This window comes from Urocitellus parryii, chromosome X (assembly GCF_045843805.1).
Source record: "Urocitellus parryii isolate mUroPar1 chromosome X, mUroPar1.hap1, whole genome shotgun sequence".
NCBI lineage: Eukaryota > Metazoa > Chordata > Mammalia > Rodentia > Sciuridae > Urocitellus > Urocitellus parryii.
Window position 1 is genome coordinate 78,771,172 of NC_135547.1, and position 25,107 is coordinate 78,796,278.

The following is a 25,107-nucleotide window of genomic DNA, read 5'->3' on the forward strand; positions in this document are numbered from 1 at the left end:
AACTATGTAATGTTTTGAACGACCAACAATAAAAAAAGGAAAAGTGCTCATCCTAAGCATATTTTTTATGTGTTTTAAATGTTTAATTATAATAAGTGCTATATAAAAATATTTTATACACATATAATTTTTCTAGAATATTAAAGTAGTTAAAATATTGGACAATATTGAAAATTAGGTATATTAAAATATATAATTTAACATAGGTCAATTTTAAAAGTAGATAAAGTGGTAAGTATGCAATATGCTGTCTTGACAAAAGTGTGTGTGTGTGTGTGTGTGTGTGTGTGAGTGTGTATCTGGAAGAATACATACCAAGGTAAAAATATTTGTCTCCTAGTGATTAGAATTTTGGATTTTTTTCCTTGCTTCTCTGTTTCCTAATTATTTATTTATTTTGGTACCAGGGATTTAATCCAGGGGTACTTAACCACTGAGCTACATCCCAGCCCTTTTTTATATTTGATTTAATTTTTTTTAGTTATACATGGATACAGTCTTTATCTTGTTTATTTATTTTTTATGTGGTGCTGAGAATCAAACAGTTCCTCACATGCTCGAGGCATGTACTCTGCCACTGAGCCACAATCCCAGCCCCCTTTTTTATATTTTAGTTACAGACAGGGTCTTGCTGAGTTGCTTCAGGCTTCACTAAATTGCTGAGGCTGGCTTTGAACTCATGATCCTCCTGCCTCAGCCTCCCAAGTCACTGGGATTACAGGCATGTGCCACTGGGCCTGGCCTTATTATACATGACAATAGAATCCATTTTGACATAATTTATAGAAGCATGGAATATATCTTGTTGTAATTCAGTCCCCAGTACCTCTCCTTCCCCTCTGTTCCCTTCCTACACCCCCTGCTCCCTTCTCTCTATTCATCTTTCTGCCATTTACCCATAGTTGTTTTTAAATTAATTTCTTATGGTTGTATATGATAGTGAGATTCACTGTGATGTATTCATATGTGTACATAGGAAAATTATGTCAGATTCATCCAGTTATCTTTCCTTATCCTATCCCTCCTCCCTTTTCTTTATTCCCCTTTGTCTAATCCACTGAACTTCTATTCTTTCTTTATCTCCCTCCCCCATTGTGGTTTAGCTTCCACATATCAGAGAAAATGTTCAACCTTTGGCTTTTCAGGATTGGCCTATTTACTTTGTAAAAAGTTATAGCTATTTTAATAAGTAGAAAAATGTTACTGTATCTTTAAAGTCACTTTATTGAGGCATAACTGATATATAATAAACGGACTATATTTAAAGTGCACAATGTGATAAATTTTATTTATGTATATATTATGAAGCTGTCATTGTATTCAAGATGATGAGTATATCTATCATCCCCAAAAGTCCTCTCCTTAAGCACAGGCAACCACTGCCATTCTTTCTGTCACTGAATGCAGTTTCTATAATTTTATATAAATGGAATAAAAAGTAGTTACTTTTTTACTCTGGCTTCTTCTCACCATAATTGTTTTGCTATCCATCTATGTCATTGCATGTATCAATAGTTCATTCATTTTATTGCTGAGTAGTATTTCTTGGTATTTCTATATCACAATTTGTGCAACCATTTACATCTTGATGGACATTTGAGTTGTTTCTAGTTTTTGACTATTACAAATATAGTTGCTATGGATATTCATTCACAAGTCCCACGTGGACACATGCTTTCATTTTTTTTTTAGCTTGTCGGGTCTGTGTTTAACCATTTGAGGGACTTCCAAACTGTTTTCCAAAGTGACAGCACCATTTTACATTCACAGCAGCCATGCAATTGGAGCTGACAGTTCCAGTTGTTTCAAATCCTCATCAACACTTGGTATAGTCAGTTTTAAAAATTTTAGATGTTTTAACAGGTGTGTGGTAACCTCCTATTAGGTTTTGACTTGCATTTCTCTAATGACCAACGATACTGAACATCTTTTCATGAGTTTTGTAGCATTCATATGTCTTTTTGGTGAAATGTGGATTCAAATTAATTGGGTTTTTTAACTTTCTTATTTTTGAGTTTTGAGAGTGCATCCATGTGCATGTGCGCGCGCTCTCTCTCTCTCTCTCTCTCTCTCTCTCTCTCTCTCTCTCTCTCTCTCACACACACACACACTTCTTTACCAGATATATAACCAGCAAATATTTTTTTCCCAGTCTGTGGCTTATGTTCTAATTCTTTTAAAACTGTCTTTGTTGTTTTGAATAACCAACAATAAAAATTTTTAAAAAACTGTCTTTGAAGAGTAAATTTTAAAATTTCAATTAAGTCAATTTCATGTATTTTAACACCTTATGTTATTTGTGTTCTCTTTAAGAAATCTTTGCATAACCCAAGATCACTATGATTTTCTCTTGTTTTATAGTTTCATTTCTTACATTTACATGTCTGAACCATTCTGAGTTAATTTTTGGATATTGTGTAAGATAGAAATCAACTTTATTCTTTGCAATGTATATATTCAGTTGATCCTGAATAATAGTTGAGAAATTATTTCCCTGTTGAATTGTCTCAACACATTTGCCAAAACCAACTAGATTTATATGTGTGGGCCCATTTCTAGACTCTCTATTCTGTACCGTTGATCTGTATGTCTATCTTTATGCCAATAGTACACTGTCTTGATTGCTATAACTTCATAAAAAGTCTTAAAATCAGGTCATGTAAGTCTCCCAAATTTGTTTATCAAAATTATTTTCTCAACTCTAAGTTCTTTATGTTCACATTGACTTGAAAATAAATGTCCCAAATTCTAAAAATCCCCACAACTTTGCTGGAATCTTTATTAGGATTACATTGTATCCAAGGACAATTTAGGGGTGAATTGACATCTTAACAATATTATGTCTTCTAATTCATGAACAAGGTGTTTCCCTCCATTCATGTAAGTCTTCTTTAATTTTCTAAGAACGATTTTATAATTTTCAGGGTAGAAGGCTTACACAATTTTATCAAGTTTATTCAAAAGTTTTTCAAATTTTTGTGATGTTGCAAATGTTATTTTTATTTTAATTTTTTTGCTATGAATTGCTGATATATATAAATACAATTGATTTTTGCATGTTGATGTATCATGAGATCTTTTTCTTTCTTCTTCTTCTTTTTTTTTTTTTTTTTGGTACTGGAGATTGAACCTAGGGGCACTTTACCACTGAGCTACATCCCCAGCCCTTTTTATTTTTTTATTTTGAGACAGAGTCACACTAAATTGCTGAGGGTCTTGCTAAATTGTTCAGGCTGGCCTTGAACTTGCAATTCTCCTGCCTCAGCCTCCTGAGTCACTGGGATTACAGACCACTGCACCCAGCATGTGTCCTGAGGTCTTGCTTAACTCATGTGTTAGTTCTAGTAGCTTTTTGGTAGAGTCTTTTGAGTTTTCTAGGTTGATAATCATGGAAAGAGTTTTTTTAATATTTATTTTTTAGGTGTAGTTGGACACATACCTTTATTTATTTATTTATTTATTTATTTTTATGTGATGCCCAGAATTGAACCCAGGGCCTTGCACATGCTAGGTAAGCGCTCAACCGCTGAGCTAAAACCCCAGCCCGGGAAACAGCTTTACTTCTTTATTTCCAATTTGTCTGTCTTTTATTTCTTCTTGTTTTCTTAGTGCAATAGTAAGAACCTCTAGCAGAATGTTAAATAAAACTAGTGAGAGCAGACATATTTTCTTTATTCTTTATCTTATAACCAACCTTTCATTATTATGATGTTAGCTATAGGTTTTTCTATAGTTGCCCTTAATCAGGATGAGAAAGTCCCCTTCTACTTCTAGTTTGCTGAGAATCTTTAAAAATCTTGAATGGCTATTGAATTTTGTAAGATGCTTTTTATCCATATATTGACATGATTATATTTTTTATTTTTAGTCTGTTATAATTGCATATTGCATTGATTGATTTTTTACATTTCTTGGATAAATCCTACTCAGTCATGGTGTTTTGTCCTTTTTATATATCATTGAATTCAATTTGCTAAAATGCTATTAAGGTATTTTTTAAAATGCACTTATAAGGGACATTTTCTGTACTTTTGTTGTGATAACTTTATCTGGTTAGGCTTCTAGAATAAGCTGGAAAGTGTTTCCTTCTATCGGGGGGAAGAATTGTGTAGAATTGGTATCATTTCGCCCTTAAATGTTTGTAATACACCTATGAAGCCATTTTGGTTGTCCCCTCTATGATTCTTAAGAGCCCTTTCATCTTGGACATTCTGCAATTCTAGTAAGATTCTTTCCAGTTTAGATGTGTATCTCTCCTCTTCTCTTTATATCTTATCCGTCTATCTCTACCTCCTTCCAGTTTCCCATACCTTCTATTAAGTGACAATCTGAGTCTGACAGTCTGAGTCTGTAGGCATTTGTCTTGCCTTCCCAGAGGAAAGTGGAGGAAATTCTTTCATTTCATAGTTTATTCCAACTCTGGTATGTTTTGGTCATATAACCACCTGTAATCTGCCTTAGTAACTAGAGTAGATAACTGACCATTGTTTGAAAAACAGTGGGTGCCAAATCAGCAAGCCCTAGGCCATTAGGTAAAGCCAAGTTATACCTGAAGGACTGGGACAGTAGTTAGCCTGCTATCTCAAACTTGGCATGGTCACTCCTTGAGATGGGTCTCTGTGGGCCTCAGTCTGACTATCTGTAAAATGAGGAACTAGACCTCTAGATTTTTGTACTCTGAAAAAGGAAGTAAATAAACAACAATAGCAAGGGAAAGGAGGCCAAATGACTGAATAAGGGGTGAAACATTAACATATTTTCAATGATCATTTGGTTTAAAAGTTTTGAAACTGAAAAGTAGATAATCCATGTATTGAGACAAAGCATGGAAGAATAAAAATAGGGTTTGTTTAGGTGTCGAATGCTTGGAAAAGAATGTTTTCCAATATTGCTGGGTCATACCATAAAAACCCCTCACTACATTTTAATGTCGAAAAAAGGAACACAGGGAAGATCAAATGCCAGGGCAAATATGAAAGTAGTTTTTGTCTTTTTAAATAAAGGTGTACTACCAATCTGGAGCAGAGTCCCAGACACAATGGATGGATCATGAGTTGCTAACAAAGCAAATGGGTTTAGAGAAACTGGGAGCTCTTCAACATAATGTATGTCAGAAAATGGAAAAGGGGGCTGGAGGGGTTGCTCAGTGGTAGAATACTTTCTTAATATGTGGAAGGCCCTGGGTTTGATTCTGAGCACTGAAAAAGGAGAGAGAAGAAGGAAGAGGGGAAGGAGGAGAAAAGGAAGGAGGAAAAGGGAGGGTAGAGGAGAGGAGAGGAGAGGAGGGGAGCAGAGAGGAGAGGGGAAGAAAAAGATTTTGTAATCACCTTCCCTGAGCAAGAGTATTTTATCTATTCACTGGTCAGCTACATAGCACTTAACTGTGGGCCCTACACAAAGCTAGGGAAATAGTTAAAATGTGAAGCTCAGCGGGTGGTTCCTTTCCTGGTCAGCCAAAGAGAAAATGGAGGTCAGAGATCTAACAGCTCAGTCCCTATGGAAAAAGTAGGGTGTTGCATTTCTCCCCTCTAAAAGTCCCCAGCTGATGCCAGAAGTGCTTACCTACATTGATCAATTGATTGATTGATTGATTAACTGGATATTGTTATGTGACCCAGGCTGATCTCAATCTCCTTTTAAATGTGTTCCACTGATGCTTCCAGTCATCTAGCTAATGAGTGATGATCACCTGACCAGATGTGCTAGCATAGTCACCACAGTCCTGACCTGCCTGCCACCTACTCCACACTCTCCCCTTACCCTGCCTATACCATTCCAGTCATCGTCACTTATTCCCACTAAATTTAGACTCTCCACCAGGTTCTGAGAACTCTGAAAGCGTATGGAGACAGAAGGAGAGGGATACTTCTGGCAACACAAACTCCAATTCATGGTGCTATTCTCTCCACTTAGCACTGCGCATAGCAGCTGTATAGCTAAGCTTCGAATGAGATCTCTTAATCCTATTTGCTATGCTTTCATTATACTATGCACCTTGTCAGGAAGCAGCAGGGGGCTCTTGAATAGAGCCACCTCTGCCCTCATGTCACCCCTCCTTACCTCTCTCACCCATCTATCCCTTAACCAGTTTTGGCCTTTCATTGGCTATGCTCCATCATTCCCTCATTTAAACTTTTGTTAGTTTCTCACAATAACAGGAATTTGTGAAAGCCTGTAATTTATTTGGAGAGTTTGGCTCTTGGAGTACCCTCTCTCCCTCTTTTAACTCAGGGGGAGAGCTTGGAGTGCTTGGTTTTTGGCAAACAAGAAATAAGGAATCTGGTCCCACATTTGAGTTCTTTTCTGAGTGGTCTCCCTATACTTCAAAGACATTTGCCTGAGTGCCTGGGTAAGGATCCAGGGCACTAATTGGGCACTTGAGTGAAAAAAATGTTGAGGATGAGGAATCTGGAAGGCCAACAGGTCCAGGATAGAGCTAAAAAAGCCAGGGTTCTGACCTTGTGCTGCCCAGGCCCAACAGAAACCCCACAGCTATGGGTGCTTAGAGGAGGAAAGGAAGGGCTTGCCTGCTGAATACAGCCATTGTGTTCATTTCAAGTACAGGCCTTTTGGGGTGAACTGTCATTCACCTGGAGGTAGTGGTTGAGGTTGAAAAAAATTTCTGGGGACTACTAGATGAAAGGAGTGGATGGTGGTGTGTTAGTCAGTTTTTCATCATTGTGAACAAAATACCTGACAAGAATAACTTAGAGAAGGAGAAGTTTATTTTGGCTTATGGTTTCAGAGATTTCAGTGCATGATCAGCCTCTTCCATTGTTCCATTGCTTGGGACCCAAGGTGTAACAGAACATCATAGTAGAAGGGTGTGGAGGAGGAAAGCTGCTGGGTTCATGGCAGTCAAGGAGAGGGAGGGAGAGAGGGAGAGAGAAAGGAGAGAGACAGAGAGTGTGGGACAGAGGGAGAGAAAGATGGAGGGAGGGAAAGAGAGAAAAGAGAAGGGGGGAGAGAGAGAGAGAGAGAGAGAGAAAGAAAGAAACACAGAAAGTCAGGAACAAAATATATAATCCACAAGGACATGACCCCAGTGAACTACTTCCTTCAGCCATGCCCTATCTGCCTATAGTTACCACCCAGTAATCCAAGTTATTAATCCATCAAATGGATTAATCCACTAATCCACTAATTAGGTTATAGCTCTCATAATCTAATCATTTAGCCTCTGAACATTCCTGCATTGCCTAATATATGAGCTTTTTGGGGAGGACACCTTATATCTAAACCATATCAGTGGGTTTATATATAGTTGAACCTCAGAGGCCAGGGCTTTGTTGCAAAGAAAATTTGTCAGAAATTAAGCACTTCCTTAGCACTTGGTACAGCTGTGAATTGAAAATAATGCCCTCTGCATGATGGGAAATTATGGAGTCCCGTCTCTGATTTTTCCAAGTTTGTTTAGAAAGATGGTATTCTTTGGTTGAAATCTACTTTTCACTCTTCCCAACTTTCCCATAATCTCAGCTGTTTCATCAAAATCTCTTTGTCCTCCCCATGTGACAGCAGGGGTAATAATAAGAAACAAATAGAATCTGAACTTTGTGTCCAGATTGAAAACTGTCAGAGTTGTCAAAAACTTTGACTACGCCTTGCATTTTCCAAAAAACAGAAACCAAGTGGAAAAAGGGCAAAGGCAAGTAATAATGCTCATTTATTAGTGACATGTTCCCTACCCCACTGTCAGATCCTTGAAGTCAAAGACCATATCATTATTATATGACTGTTGGTTCTATTCTTTTTGGGGTAGGGGTATCTGGGATTGAACTCAGAGGCCCTCAACCACTGAGCCACATCCCCAGCCCTATTTTGTATTTTATTTAGAGACAGGGTCTCATTGAGTTGTTTAGTGCCTCACCATTGCTGAGGCTGGTTTTGAACTCGCGATCTTCCAGCCTCAGCCTCCCAAACCACTAGAATTACAGACATGCACTACTGTGCCCAGCTGTTGGTTCTTTTTTTCAAATTGTCCATTGCTTGGTTTTTTTCCTCTTACTAAATTTCCTCTGATAACCTATCCCACTATCCTTTAAGTCTTATACTATGTTGTTCTTCATTCATTAATCTATTAGGCTACTTTTCTTTCCCTTAATATAGTAAATTTTCCTTCACTTGGAGTGTTTGATTTCTTTAAAAATCCTTAGACAATTTAATTCTGGTCATGAATCACAGGATTTTATAAATTGTATTGCCCTATTATAAAAAAAAAAAAACATGTTCCCTACCCCACTGTCAGATCCTTGAAGTCAAAGACCATATCTGTATGTTACTTATTTAGCATCCTCAATGCAAGTGGGGTAGCCATGTGTCTGGGCCAAAGATAATGTTAAATAACTGTTCAATAAATGAATATTATACATGGGTGACTTAATTTAAAATATGTATACGTTTAGCATTAATAACTGTATCAAGAGCTGGAGTTATGGCTCAGTGAGAGAGCACTTGCCTTGCATGCATGAGGGTTCGATCGTCAGCACCACATAAAAATAAATAAATAAAGATATCATATCCATCTACAACTAAAAAAATTTTTTAAAAAAACTATCAAGGGAATCTGCAAGCCACGGGCGGGCGGGTCAGGCCCAGCAACCAGCCAAGGGACTGCAGCTACACGCGCCGGCGGGGAACGCAGACCGGACCCACTAGGACAGGTCCGGCGGATGGCTGAGGGCTAGGCCCGTCCCCTCCCCCAGTGTCTGCAGGTAGGCGGGACTGTGAACAGGAGCAGAGCTGGCCCAAAGCCTGCTGAGGGGCGGAACCGGCCCCTCCCCCAGTGCCTGCAAGCGAGGCGAACCGGCAAGCCACGGGCGGGCGGGTCAGGCCCAGCAACCAGCCAAGGGACTGCAGCTACACGCGCCGGCGGGGAACGCGGACCGGACCCACTAGGACAGGTCCGGCAGCGGACGGCTGAGGGCTAGGCCCGTCCCCTCCCCCAGTGTCTGCAGGTAGGCGGGACTGTGAACAGGAGCAGAGCTGGCCCAAAGCCTGCTGAGGGGCGGAACCGGCCCCACACCCAGTGCCTGCAAGCGAGGCGAACCTGCAACCCATCGGGAGGTTAGGCCCAGCAACCTATGGAGTGACACAGGTGCCCCTGGCGCCTGCTGGGTAGGTGGACCTTTGACCGACCAGCAAAGCAGACTTAGGGCCTGCCAGCATGGTAGACGGATCACACTAATTGGAGGAGGATCACAGCCACTACCTGCCCTGCAAGGGTGATTTTTCAACTATACAAGAGCAATATAAATAAATAGAGGGGGAAAATATCAAAGACACAACAATTTCACCAAGCAGAAAGAAACGCCAGCAGTATGAAACGACAAGGAAAGAAAGGACCACAGGCAATGCAGGTCAACTCAACTTTAGAAGAGGTAATAGCTGCAACAGATGGAATGTCAGATAGAGAGCTCAGGACATACATGCTTCAGATGATCTGGAGTCTCAAGGAAGACATGAGACAGCAAAATCAGACAATGAAAGATCACATTGACAAACAAATCCAGGAAGTTAAAGATCAATTTCACAGGGAGATAGAGGTAATAAAAAACAAACAAATAGAAATACTAGGAATGCAGGAAACAATAAACCAACTTAAAAACTCAATTGAGAATACTACCAGCAGAGTGGATCACTTAGAAGATAGAACATCAGACAATGAAGACAGAGTATTTCAACTTGAAAAGAACATAGATAGCTCAGCAAGTCTACTAAGAAACCATGAGCAGAACATTCAAGAGCTATGGGATAATATCAAAAGACCTAACTTAAGAGTCATTGGGATACAGGAAGGCACAGAGCTCCAAACCAAAGGATTAAGCAAACTATTCAGTGAAATAATACAAGAAAACTTCCCAGACTTGAAGAATGAGACAGAATCCCAAATCCTAGAAGCCTACAGGACGCCGAATGTGCAAAATCAAAAGAGATCCACACCTAGACACATTATAATGAAGATGTCCAACATACAGAACAAGGAGAGAATTTTAAAAGCTACGAGGGAAAGGAAGCAGATTACATTTAGGGGTAAACCAATCAGAATAACAGCTGATCTCTCAACACAGACTCTAAAAGCTAGAAGATCCTGGAATAACATATTTCAAACGCTTAAAGAAAATGGATTCCAACCAAGAATCTTGTATCCGGCGAAATTAAGCTTCAGGTTAGAAGATGAAATTAAAACCTTCCACGATAAACAAAAGTTAAAAGAATTCGCAGCTAGAAAACCATCTCTTCAAAAAATCCTTGGCAAAACATTACAGGAAGAGGAAATGGAAAATAACATTGATAACCAACAATGGGAGGTAGGACAGTAAAGGGGGGAAAGTAGTCAAAGAGGATAACAAATCAGGTTTAGTAACATCAATAAACAAATATGGATAGAAGAACAAACCATATCTCAATAATAACCCTAAATGTTAATGGCTTAAACTCACCAATTAAGAGACACAGGCTAGTAGAATGGATCACAAAACAAGACCCAACAATATGCTGTCTACAGGAGACGCATTTGATAGGAAAAGATGTACATAGACTGAAGGTGAAAGGTTGGGAAAAATCATATCACTCATATGGACCACGGAAACAAGCAGGAGTGTCCATACTCATATCTAATAAAATAGATTTCAAGCCAAAGCTAATCAAAAGGGATAAATAAGGACACTTCATACTGCTCAAGGGAACCATACACCAACAAGACATAACAATCATAAATATATATGCCCCAAATAATGGAGCAGCCATGTTCATCAAGCAAACTCTTCTCAAGTTCAAGAGTCTAATAGACCACCATACAGTAATCATGGGAGACTTCAACACACCTCTCTCACCACTGGACAGATCTTCCAAACAAAAGTTAAATAAGGAAACTATAGAACTCAATAACACAATTAACAACCTAGACTTAATTGACATATATAGACTATACCACCCAACATCAAGTAGCTACACTTTTTTCTCAGCAGCACATGGAACCTTCTCAAAAATAGACCATATACTATGTCACAAGGCAACTCTTAGACAATACAAAGAGGTAGAGATAATACCATGCATCTTGTCTGATCATAATGGAATGAAACTGAAAATCAATGATAAAAGAAGAAAGGAAAAATCAAACATCACCTGGAGAATGAACAATAGGTTGCTAAGTGATCAATGGGTTTTAGAAGACATCAAGGAGGAAATTAAAAAATTCCTAGAGTTAAATGAAAACACAGACACAACATATCGGAATCTATGGGACACATTGAAAGCAGTTCTAAGAGGAAAATTCATTGCTTGGAGTTCATTCCTCAAAAAAAGAAAAAACCAACAAATAAATGATCTCATACTTCATCTCAAAATCCTAGAAAAAGAAGAGCAAAACAACAGCAAAAGAAGTAGAAGGCAAGAAATAATTAAAATCAGAGCTGAAATTAATGAAATTGAAACAAAAGAAACAATTGAAAAAATTGACAAAACTAAAAGCTGGTTCTTTGAAAAAATAAATAAAATTGACAGACCCTTAGCCATGCTAACGAAGAGAAGAAGAGAGAGAACCCAAATTACTAGCATACGGGATGAAAAAGGCAATATCACAACAGACACTTCAGAAATACAGAAGATAATCAGAAATTACTTTGAATCCTTATACTCCAATAAAATAGAAGATAGTGAAGGCATAGATAAATTCCTTGAGTCTTATGATCTGCCCAGATTGAGCCAGGAGGATATAGACAACCTAAACAGACCAATAACAATAGAGGAAATAGAAGAAACCATCAAAAGACTACCAACTAAGAAAAGCCCAGGACCGGATGGATATACAGCAGAGTTTTACAAAACCTTTAAAGAGGAACTAACACCAATACTTTTCAAGCTATTTCAGGAAATAGAAAAAGAGGGAGAACTTCCAAATTCGTTCTACGAGGCCAACATCACCCTGATTCCGAAACCAGACAAAGACACTTCAAAGAAAGAAAACTACAGACCAATATCTCTAATGAACCTTGATGCAAAAATCCTCAATAAAATTCTGGCGAATCGGATTCAAATACATATCAAAAAAATTATACACCATGATCAAGTAGGATTCATCCCTGGTATGCAAGGTTGGTTCAATATACGGAAATCAATAAATGTTATCCACCACATCAATAGACTTAAAAATAAGAACCATATGATCATCTCGATAGATGCAGAAAAAGCTTTCGACAAAGTACAGCATCCCTTTATGTTCAAAACTCTAGAAAAATTAGGGATAACTGGATCATACCTCAACATTGTAAAAGCAATCTATGATAAGCCACAGGCCAGCATCATTCTGAATGGAGAAAAATTGAAGGCATTCCCTCTAAGATCTGGTACAAGACAGGGATGCCCTCTCTCACCACTTCTGTTCAACATAGTCCTCGAAATACTGGCTAGAGCAATTAGGCAGACGAAAGAAATTAAAGGCATAAAAATAGGAAAAGAAGAACTTAAATTATCACTATTTGCAGATGATATGATTCTATACCTAGCAGACCCAAAAGGGTCTACAAAGAAGCTATTAGAGCTAATAAATGAATTCAGCAAAGTGGCAGGATATAAGATCAACACGCATAAATCAAAGGCATTCCTGTATATCAGCGACAGAGCCTCTGAAACGGAAATGAGGACAACTACTCCATTCACAATATCCCCCCAAAAAATAAAATACTTGGGAATCAACCTAACAAAAGAGGTGAAAGATTTATACAATGAAAATTACAGAACCCTAAAGAAAGACATAGAAGAAGACCTTAGAAGATGGAAAAATATACCCTGCTCATGGATAGGCAGAACTAACATCATCAAAATGGCGATATTACCAAAAGTCCTATATAAGTTCAATGCAATGCCAATCAAAATCCCAACAGCATATCTTGTAGAAATCGATAAAAGAATCATGAAATTCATATGGAACAATAAAAGACCCAGAATAGCAAAAACAATACTAAGCAGGAAGTGTGAATCAGGCGGTATAGCGATACCAGACTTCAAACTATACTACAGAGCAATAGTAACAAAAACAGCATGGTACTGGTACCAAAACAGGCGGGTGGACCAATGGTACAGAATAGAGGACACAGTAACCAATCCACAAAACTACAACTATCTTATTTTTGATAAAGGGGCTAAAAGCATGCAATGGAGGAAGGATAGCATCTTCAACAAATGGTGCTGGGAAAACTGGAAATCCATTTGCACCAAAATGAATCTGAATCCCTATCTCTCGCCGTGCACAAAAGTTAACTCAAAATGGATCAAGGAGCTTGATATTAAATCAGAGACATGGCATCTGATAGAAGAAAAAGTTGGTTATGATCTACACGCTGTGGGATCGGGCTCCAAATTCCTCAATAGGACACCCATAGCGCTAGAGTTAACAAATAGAATCAACAAATGGGACTTACTCAAACTAAAAAGTTTTTTCTCAGCAAAAGAAACAATAAGAGAGATAAACAGGGAGCCTACATCCTGGGAACAAATCTTTACTCCACACACTTCAGATAGAGCCCTAATAACCAGAATATACAAAGAACTCAAAAAATTAGACAATAAGATAACAAATAACCCAATCAATAAATGGGCCAAGGACCTGAACAGACACTTCTCAGAGGAGGACATACAATCAATCAACAAGTACATGAAAAAATGCTCACCATCGCTAGCAGTCAGAGAAATGCAAATCAAAACTACCCTAAGATACCATCTCACTCCAGTAAGACTGGCAGCCATTAGGAAGTCAAACAACAATAAGTGCTGGAGAGGATGCGGGGAAAAGGGCACTCTTGTTCATTGCTGGTGGGACTGCAAATTGGTGCAGCCAATTTGGAAAGCAGTATGGAGATTTCTTGGAAAGCTGGGAATGGAACCACCATTCGACCCAGCTATTCCCCTTCTCGGTCTATTCCCTAAAGCCCTAACAAGAGCATGCTACAGGGACACTGCTACATCGATGTTCATAGCAGCTCAATTCACGATAGCAAGACTGTGGAACCAGCCTAGATGCCCTTCAATAGATGAATGGATAAAAAAAATGTGGCATTTATATACTATGGAGTATTACTCTGCATTAAAAAATGACAAAATCATAGAATTTGGAGGGAAATGGATGGCATTAGAGCAGATTATGCTAAGTGAAGCTAGTCAATCTTTAAAAAACAAATTCCAAATGACTCCTTTGATATAAGGAGAGTAAACAAGGACAGGGTAGGGACGAAGAGCTTGAGAAGAAGATTTACATTAAACAGGGATGAGAGGTGGGAGGGAAAGTGAGTGAGAAGGGAAATTGCATGGAAATGGAAGGCGATCCTCAGGGTTATACAAAATGTCATATAAGAGGAAAGGAGGGGTAAGACAAGATAATACAAATGGAAGAAATGATTTACAGTAGAAGGGGTAGAGAGAGAAAAGGGGAGGGGAGGGGAGGGGAGGGGAGGGGAGGGGAGGGGAGGGGGGATAGTAGAGAATAGGACACACAGCAGAATACATCAGACACTAGAAAGGCAATATGTCAATCAATGGAAGGGAAACTGATGTGATACAGCAATTTGTATACGGGGTAAAAGCGGTAGTTCATAATCCACGTGAATCAACCATGTAATATGATGTATTAAGAACTATGTAATGTTATGAACGACCAATAAAAAAAAAATAAATAAATAAATAAATAAATAAATAAATAAAATCACATTTTCAGTAAACATTAAAAAAAAAAAAAAAAACTATCAAGGCACTTTTTCCTATTCCTTGCATGAAATACATCTAAAACTGATGGACCAAAAAATGCCAGTGGAAGCAGAAAAAGATTGATTCTTTAGCTAAAGGACCAGGAAAGGGGCAGCCTAGCAAGACAGAAAACCTTTAGACAACAACCTCTCTACTCCAGGCAAACACCATGGAAGAAAAAATGCACCCCACTCACACTTCGTCAGAAAAGGCCTAGGAGTCATCTTAGATTTCTACATTCACCCAGCTTCAGAAGGTGCCCCAACATGCCAACCTCCCATGCTGAAGTGGTGTCAGAGAAAAATAAGTAGGGATTCAGAAGTTTCTTCCCCTCTCAGTGGTAACAAGGCCTACCCCTCCCCCACAGCGTCAGTGGAGACCTTGTAGGGAGCCTGGACTTTTACCCTTGCCAGACTGTAACCTCTGACCACCCCTCCTGTTCCTGGAAAAGTGCCAAAGTGGTGTCAGTGAAGGCCAAGTAGGACATTGGGACTTTCACTATCACCTAGTATAGTGTCAGTTGATACCACATGGGAAACAGTAACAAGGGACCCCTACTCCTTTCAATAAAGAAGGTATCAGAAGAAGCCTAGTGGGGATCTTGACCAACTGCTACTCCTGCTCAGCAATATCAAGGCAACCTTCCTCCCCAGTGTATCAATGGAGGCCGAGCCGGGAACATGGACTTCCACCCTCATTTGGCAGTGCTGCCTGGTGCTGCCTGGCTGGCATGTTGTCAGAGGAGGCCTGCTAAAGCACAAGATTTTAATAAGCTCTGGAGTCTCACAACAAAATGCCCAGGATACAATAGAAAATCCCTTGTCACACCAAGGACCAGGAAAATATTGACTTCAATTTAAAAAGACCATCAAGACCAAGATGACACAGAAATTAAACTGGGCAAGGATTTTAAAGCAGTTATCATAAAAAATGCTATAACAAGCCATTAAAATCATACTTGAAATAAATGAAAAAAAAAAGCCACAAAATCTCAGCAAATAAATAAAAGTCATAGAGACAAAACAAATGGAAATTTTTAGAACTGAAAAATATAATAAGCCAGGCATGGTGACCCACACCTGTAATCTCAACTTTCTCCAAAGGCTGAGGCAGGAGGATCACAAGTTTGAGACCACCCTGGGCAACTTACTGATACCCTGTCTCAAATAAAAAAATACAAAGGGCTGGAGATGTGGCTCAGTGTTAAAGTGCTTGCCTAGAATATGCAAAGCCCTGAGTTCAATCCTCACTACTGAAAAAAATACTAACCAAAATCAAATAAGCCTTATTGGGTAGATTCCACAGTAGACTAAAGAAGACAGAGGAAAGAATCAGTGAACTAAAAATATAGAACAATAGGAATGATAAAATCTGAAAAACTTAGAGAAAATAGATTGGGGAAAAATGTGAACACAGCTTTGGGGACCTGTGATGATATAACAAAGGGTCTCTCATTTCTGCCATAGGAGGATTCCCAGAAGGAGAGGAGAAAAAAGATGGGGCTGAGAAAGTACTAAGTAAAATAGTGCTGAAAACTTCCCAAATATGGAAAAAGATATAAGTGTCTAGTTTCAAGATGCTGAGTAGACCCCAAAGACAATGAACTACAAGAGATCTATGCCAAGACACATCATAGTTAAACTTCTGAAAACTAAATACACACATGAACATACATACACAAAAAATAATCTTGAAAACAGTGAAAGAGAAATGACACATTAACTCTAAGGGGGAAACAATTCTAAGACAATAGATTTGTAATTAGATATCATGGAAGGCAAAAGGAAGAAGTGGCACAATATTCTAAATGCTGAAAGAAAAACCTAGAATTGTATAATCAGTGAAAATATCCTTCAGGAATGAATAGGGAAACCAAAGCATTCTCACATGAAGGAAAACTAAGAGAATTTGTTATTTATATAGACCTACCCTAAAAGAAAGGGTAAAGCCAACAAATCCCACTATTATGTATAATTATAATGTACCAATAAAAAGTAGAAAGAAAAAGAATGGCTAAAGGAGTTTCTCTAACTAGAAAAGAAATAATAAAAGAAGGGATAGGAAATATCAGGGAGTGTCTTAGTCAGATTTTTTTTTTTCTGCTGTAACTAAAAGACTCCACCAAAACAACTGTAGTGGAGGAAAAGTTTATTTGAGGGCCACAGTTTCAGAGTCTTAATCCATAGAAGGCTGGTTCCATTCCTCAGGGCCCGAGGTAAGGCAGAACATCATGGTGGGAGAGCGTAGCAAAGGGAAGTCGCTCACATGATGATCAGAAAGCAGAGAGAAAGACTCCACTAGCCAGATATAAATATATCCCAAAGCCACGCCCCAATTCACCTCCTCCAGCCACACCCTACCACTTCAGTGACCACTCAGTTAATCCCTATCAGGGCATTAAATCACTGATTGGGTTAAGACTCTCATAACCCAATAATTTCTCCTCGGAACCTTCTTGCATTGTCTCACATGTGAACTTTTTGGGGGACACCTCACTTCCAAATCAAAACAGAGAGAAATAACAGAAAAAAGGGTAAAATAATGGGTAAATATAATGGGCTTTCCTTCTCTTTTTGTATTTTCTAAATTATGTTTAACAGTTAAGGAAAAATTATAACCATAACTGATGTGGTTATCAATCTATATAGAGGAAATATTCAAGATGACTGGGATATTATATACATATGTGAATTCTTTGAATTTTTAATAGCATCTTAAAAAGTCATACAAAGGGATGCACTCAAGCACTATCAGTTAAAACAGAATTCTAAAAACTGTTTAAGTAAACTGCATGCAGGCAAAAGAAACTAGAGTTCAAAAGAAACAAAAATAAAATGGCCCTAACATATATGTGATTATGTCAAATGTAAAAGCTCTAAATACATCAATTAAAAGACAGAGTTTGGCAGAGTACATGGGTGAGGGGAAAGCCATGCTTCAACTATATGTTGTCTCCAAGAAACCCACTTCAAATATGTATTTCCAAAGGATTATTTTAGGTGTCAAAATGTCATCATCAAAGGTTAAGCCAATGTCAAAGGTTATATACTATACGATTCCATTTATATAACTTTCTTGAAATAAGAATATAATAGATATGGAAAACAAATCAGTGATAATTTCTAGGAGTTAGGGATGGTGGGAGAATGGGCTGAGTGTGACTACAAATGGATGGCACAAAGGAGACCTTAGTAGTTTTGGAATTCTTGTGTACCTTGATTGTGATGATGGTTATAGGAATCTATGCATGATAAAATGATACAGAACTATACACACACATTATACCACCATCAGTTTCCTGACTATTATATTGTACTATAGTTACATAAGGGGAAACTGGGTGAAGGGTTCATTAAACCCCTTTGAGCTATTTCAACTGTTTTCTGTGAATCAATAAATTATTTCAAAATAAAAATATTTTCCAAAATTAAGCAGATACCTGGGCATGGTGGTGTGTGCCTGTAATTCCAGAGGCTCGGGAGGCTGAGGCAGAAGGATCGTGAGTTCAAAGCCAGCCTCAGCAAAAACAAGGCACTAAGCAACTCAGTGAGACTCTGTCTCTAAATAAAATACAAAATAGGGCTGGGAATTGGCTCAGTGGTCAAATGCCCCTGAGTTTAATCCCCAGTAACGCCCCCCCCAAATTAAGGTGTGGTGGTGCACACCAGTAATCCCAGTGACTCAGAAGGCCAAGGCAGGAGGATTGCAAGTTCTAAGCCAGCCTTAGCAATTTAGTAAGGACCTAAGCAACTTAGCAAGACCCCATCTCAAAATAAAGAATAAAAAGGGCTGGGGATGTAGTTCAGTGCTAAAGCACTCCTGGGTTAAATCCCCAATACCAAAAAACAGACAAAAAAGCAGATTAATTTTTAAAAGCTATATCAAATTCAATTTACACTTTCTTAGACTGTACAAAAAGTACCTTACAAGCTGAATCATCAGTTTTCATTGTCTTGTATATACTCAGAAGGGTTAATCAATAGTGAGTTCTGGCTATAGAGTGTCAGTAAAATTATTTACTAAATTCAGCTATGTTTTCCTCTTCAACAATGCATCTAAACTATTTTTTTTTTAAATCTGGCCAGAACAAAAGTATATATTACCATAAATGAGATTTTTTAGTTGTAGTTGGACACAATACCTTTATTTATTCATTTTTATGTAGTGCTGAGGATTGAACCCAAGGCCTCACACATACTAGGTGAGCGCTCTACCGCTGAGCCACAATCCCAGCCCCATAAATGAGATCTCTAACTGGTACTTCCTGTTTTTCTACCTTCCCCTGCCCACTTTTTGGTGCTAGAGATTAAACTCCAGGCCTCACACATGTTAAACACATGCTGTGCCACTGAACTACACTCCTAGCCCCTGCCCTCACTTTTTAATAACATCAAATTTAGAGATATAATTTAAGTATGATAATATTTATGCTTTTTATATACTTGGTTTTCCAGTTTTATTTTTGGTGCTGGGGATTAGAGCCCAGGCTTCCTGCATGCTAAGCACTTGGTCTACCACTAAGCTATATCCCCCAAAGAGTACCACTACCACAATCAAGATATATAACACTTCCATTATACCCCAAATTCTCTCATGCCTCGTTCCATATTCAACCCTCTCACACCATCCCCTCCCCTGATACCAACCAATTTGGCGGGGTTTTTTGTCCCATAGTTTTGTCTTATCCAGAATTTCTTATGAGTCACTTGAGTTTGACTTCTTTCACCTAGTATAAGGCCTTTGAGAATTGTACAAGTATCAATAGTTCATTCTGGTTTGTTGCTGAATTTTATTCTGCTGCATTAATGTAATACCCATTTGTCTATTTATTCATCAGTTGAAGTATATTCAGGTTGTTGCCAGGTTTGAGCAATTATGCAAAAAGCTGCTATAACCGTCTAGGTACAGGTTTTTGAATGAACATAAGTTTTTGTTCATCTTGATTAAATACCCAGGAGTGGTATATAATGTGGTAAATATATGATTAACCTCATAAGATGCTGCCAGACTTTTCAAAAAAGTGTACTATTTTTCATTTCTCCCAGAAGTGTATAAGATTTCCATTTCCTCCACATCCTCCCCAATACTAAGTATTATCATTTTTAAAAGCCTTTTTAGTGGGTATGTAGGGGGTATCCCACTGTGGTTTTAATATGCATTTCTTAAATGATTAATCATGTTGAGCATCTTTTCATGTGTTTAATTGCTATTCATATTGTGTGTGTCCGATGTCTTTTCAAGTCTTTTGCCCATATTTTATATAAGATTGCTTGCTTTTTTTCTTTTTGAATTGTGAGAGTCAATTCACACTTGTGTGCTGGATACCAGTCTTTTGCCAAATATGTGCATTGTAAATGTTTCCCCCAGTCTATGGCCTGCCTTTCACTTTTGTAACTATTTTTTCAAAGAATAGAAGTTTTAAATTTTTATAAAGTCTAATGTGTCAAAATTTTCTCTTATAGTTCATACTTTTAAAAAATATTTATATTTTGGTTATAGTTGGACACAATACCTTTATTTTACTTATTTATTTTTATGTGGTGCTGAGGATCTAACCCAGGGCCTCGCCCATGCTAGGCGAGGGCTCTACTGCTGAGCCACACCCCAGCCCCTGGCTCATACTTTTTTATGAATATCTGGAAATCTTTGCCTTACCAAAAGTCAGAAAGATTTTTTCTCCTATACTTTCCTCTAGAAATTTTATAGTTTTTTACATTTAAGTCAATGATCCATTTTACATTGTTTTTTTGTATATGATATAACTGTTAATATTTCCAAAACTCTCTCTCTCTCTCTCTCTCTCTCTCTCTCTCTATATATATATATATATATATATATATATATATATATATATATATCGTTATAACAATTTTAAAAAACTTTGAGGAAGGCACAGTAGGAATTTTAATCCCTATTTCACAGATGAAAAAATTAATTAGAGAAGTGCTATGTAACATCTCAAGGTTCCACAGCTGATAAGAGGTAAAACTGTAAAGAAAGTCCAGATTTCCTGATGCCCCCAGCCAGTATTTTTGAAGTCAGGCATCATGGGCTCAGGACAGGTCCCAGAAGTGAAGATTCCTGGTGGGGATTTGAGCATCCTACTTGGCACTAAGGTATGGGACACAAGTGGTAGACTAGCACTAACTTCACTCCAGTTGTACTCCTTTGGCCTACCTGGGGCTCTACAGTTGAAGAGAGCCAGAAGCTGATCCAGAGCCCTACTTAGCTGACACTCATTGAATACTTTTTGATGATGATGATGATGATAAAGACTTGGAACATGTTCAGAAGAGAATTCTGAAAATACAGAGTTGGAAATTAAAGCTAAGAAGAAAAATTAAGGAACTACGATTATTTATCCTGGAAAAGAGAGGCTCAAGATGAAACTTGATAACAGCCTTCAAACAAACAAATGAAAAAAGAAAATTTAGGTTTTCCTTCTGAGGGCTGAGCAAGGGGAAATGGTCTGGAAGAATCTAAGTAAAATGGCAAATTTCTTTCTCCCTGGTCAGGATTGTTATAGATACTTAGTTTTTATTTTATTATTATTATACTAATAATAGTAATTATTATTATCCCCCGCCCTTTTTTATTTTTTATTTCATGACAGATCTCTCTAGGTTGCTTACAGCCTTGCTAAGTTGTTGAGGCTGGCTTCGAACCTGCTATCCTCCTGGCTCAGCCTCCTGAGCTGCTGGGATTACAGACGTGTACCACCACACCCAGCTGATACTTAGCTTTTAAAAACAGGATACTCTCACTGGGCATGGTGGTACATGCTGTAATCACAGAGATTTGGGAGATTGAGGGAAGAGGATCACAAGTTTGAGGCCAGCCTCAGTAACCTTGTAAGACCCTGCATTAAAATAAAAAGGGATAGGGGTATATCTCAGTGATAGAGTGGCCCTGAGTTTAATCCACAGTACCAAAATAAAATAAAAACAGGACTTATTATTTGAGTTGGAATCAGAGATTTGCCAAACATGGGTTCTGATGGAGAATTTTAGGATGAGGTTACATAGCCCTCTTGCACAGTGTCCTTAGAAATCCTTAGGTGGCCCCTGAATCTTCTCTACACCCTAGTACAATTCCAGAAGATTTTCATCTTGACCTTCTCTGCTCCTTAGTCTTAGCATCTTCACAGAGTTGTCCCAATGACCAAGACAAACCTGACTATAGCTCCTAAAAGCTAACCCCCATGCTCTTTGCCCTTGAATCCAAGCAGCCCAGTGCCTAATGCTACAGATCTGGCTTAGTGTCCCCCAGAAAGGCCTAAAATGTTGGCAAGTCCAAATGTGACCCCAGCATTGGAATCCCCTGTTTTATAATATCTAGCATCTGTTTGCATACCTTTCTGACCAGCAAGGACCAGCAGGCTGACAATGCAGGCCAATGCAATGACCCCCTGAACAGCCAGAGAAGAAGAACTGAGATACCAGCAGCATAACCAGGTACCACATTAAGCTACAGTGTCTTTATGCTTCTTTTCTCTGCAGCATGGGTAGGAGCCCTTGCGATGGGTATGATCTTCTTCTGTTCTCCCATTGTGAGTATATTCACTGACCGACTGGGCTGCCGAATCACAGCAACTGCGGGCGCTGCTGTTGCTTTCATTGGCCTCCATACCAGCTCCTTCACCAGGTAAGGCTAGGAGTTGCTGGCTGTTTCTCCACTGGCTTCTTTTTGGACTTCAGCTAGAGACACTCTTCTCATTGTAGGATCCTCTATGGCCCTGGCCATGTGGGACTCTTAAAGACCCTGCTCCCAGGATTCATAATCCAATGGATTCATCTAGATAGGGTCTGAAGGACACATTTGAAGGGAATATCCCCAAAGAGGACCCAAGAGTTCCAAAGAGTTGGGAGGAGCCTAAGCCTGATAGTTCATAGACCTGGGTCCAAGCCCAGTTTTTGCCACTAAATGGCTATGGAAAACTGATGGGTATCATTCTCCTGTCTGTGCCTCAACTTGTCTATCCATAAAATGGGAGAATTAAACCAAATGATCTTTCCAGGATTCTCCAAGCTCTACCACTCTATTTCCTTTCAATGTACCACACATGTCATGAGCTTGCCTTTCTTCCTAGGAGTGAACTCTTGAGTAAGCCTCTAGTATTCGAGAATTCTTGAAGGGATCTAATCCTGAAAAAACAGTCAGCTGAGCCCAAAGCTATTTAACATGTCTGGCCCTTTCCCAAATATCTCTGGCTGCCAATGGATAGATGATTTGGGGCAGATAAAGATTTATGTCTTTGACATGATAAAGATGTTTAACAGGGCTGGTGTTGTGGCTCAGTAGTAGCGCGCTTGCCTAGCAAGCGCAAGGTCCTGGGTTCAATCCTCAGCACCACATAAAAACAAATAAAGGTATTGTGTACAACTACAACTAAAGATTAAAAAAATATGTTTAACGGCATCCCTCATTGAGTTACAGACCCAGAACCCAGCAGCCCAGCTGGGTATAGGCTAACATACTAATGTTGATCAAAGGTAAATTTGAACCCTAGTCCTACTGCTCCCCACTGGCAGAACTAGGTAGCATTAATCAAGAAACAGGCTTTAAGTTCATCTGTGCTTTCTAAGGAGTCCTGCAGAAGTATGTGTATAGGGGATGGGAGAATAAAGACCCTACATCATAGTTGGAGGAATATGGGGTTCCTAAAGAACTCCATTTTCTTTCTTCTAGACACTTTAGAACTTATGGCACCTCCTCCTTCCAATCTTCCTGGGCTGATGTAGGAAAATGCTGGGCTGGAGACAAGGAAGTGGCCACAGTGACATGTTTGCAATGGGGGCAGAGCTAACTTGTCAGAAACTTGCTCTCAAAGCATAAGGTTCCACTCACGGTAGAGAATGATAATTGTGTTCTGCCTCAACTGGGCTCCATGAGGGTGAGCAGCATTTCTGGCTGCTCAGCCTGCCCTCCAGCAGAGCTCAGATTTGGCTTGCAGTGATTTCTTGGCTCCATCCCATCAAATTGGGACAGAGGAGGGAAAACCATGCCCTGCCTGGAACCTGCTCAGCCCTCCCAGGACAGCAGCTTCAAACCTTTTCAAGATCCCTCTGGTGGTCAGCTTCATTTGCCCCCAGCAAGCTGGTGCCTGGTTTCTTTGTGGGGAGGAGGAGCTAGCAACTCCATTCTCAGTACTGCATAGCAGAAGCCTGTTGCTTGAGGCACAGCAGAGCAAAGTGTAAACAAATTAGCAACATATGGATCCCATTTCCTTTCCAATTCACATGAGCTCAGTCACTGGAGGGGAAGGAGCTCAGATGTGGTATTTTCTTCTGGAATTCTTCTTTAGGCACACTGGAGTAGGCGTTCTGTTCTCTAGCCCCTGACCCCTTACCCCATTTGCTCTTTCTGTAAGAACATTTCCAGAGCCAAGAAACTTTCTGGATGGCTTCACATCTAGTGGAAAAATGGTTCTACTTGTGGCTAGAGATCCAAGTCATCCTTCCTGTTGTCTCAGTCAGAGCTCTGAGTTCTTCTGGATGACATGGAACTGGGTAGAGTACAGGCAGGGCTGATGAGGCTTTGGCAAGCCCAACTCAGGAGCCTACTGTCCTGTGGCCCAGCTAAAAACAAATTCACCACACAGCACCCTAACTAAATCTCATGTTTTGCCCATACAGGCCCCTCTCTGAAAGTCTAGCTTCTCTCCCTAAGATAAGTCCCATCTCAGACCAATCCCATAGGGTACCTAGAATCTAATGGAGGAAGCCCCAAGGAACCTGACAGAAGAGCAATTGGCTTAGCTATGTGTAACAGGTAGAAACAGCCTGTTTGAAACCAGAACCCCTGCCCACATCCAGTGATTACAAGCAGACAGAAAGTAACAGTTATGAAAGCTATCTTGGAATCATGGGGGCCAACACCACATCTTCTCTGCAGCATAGACTGAGTCCTTGAGTATGAAGACTGGGTCTATCTCTAGGGAAGAACTGCCTGGCCAAGAAGAGTATTGGGTAATAAAGTGGCCAGATAAGAACTCTTGCAAAATATATGGAGGCATCAAAAGGGAAACAAAACTCTTCACTAGGTTGTGCCAATATTGTCTGGGGGCAGATGACTGGCCAAGCTGACCTTCCCATGGCCTTTCCCCTTCTGACACTTTGCCTTCTGTTACAGAGGCTTATGGCCACAACAGGGCCTAAGGGTTTTAAGGCAGGACCTGTCTTACTTGGCCAGGCCCACAACTTCTTTGAGGCTACACTTTCTTTCAAGCAGCCATTCTACTCTGGGAGAACTAATAAATACCATGTCCAGAAAGTTAGGCAGGACTCTGGAAATTAAAGGGACTCCTTACCCTGTTATCCCCATGGATATCATCCAGGACCTAGGGTCGCTGGACCTTGGGAAGAGTTG

The 25,107-nt window shown here is 39.3% G+C and overlaps 1 protein-coding gene across 1 annotated transcript in view; it reads left to right on the forward strand.

Annotated features, from left to right (window-relative positions):
• Window positions 1–25,107, forward strand: part of Slc16a2 (solute carrier family 16 member 2) — a 111,560-nt gene that overhangs the window by 76,015 nt on the left and 10,438 nt on the right. The window contains exon 2 of the mRNA XM_026379697.2: window positions 22,239–22,383. Coding sequence (XP_026235482.1) covers window positions 22,239–22,383 — 145 coding nt within the window. The remainder of the gene's footprint in view (window positions 1–22,238; window positions 22,384–25,107) is intronic.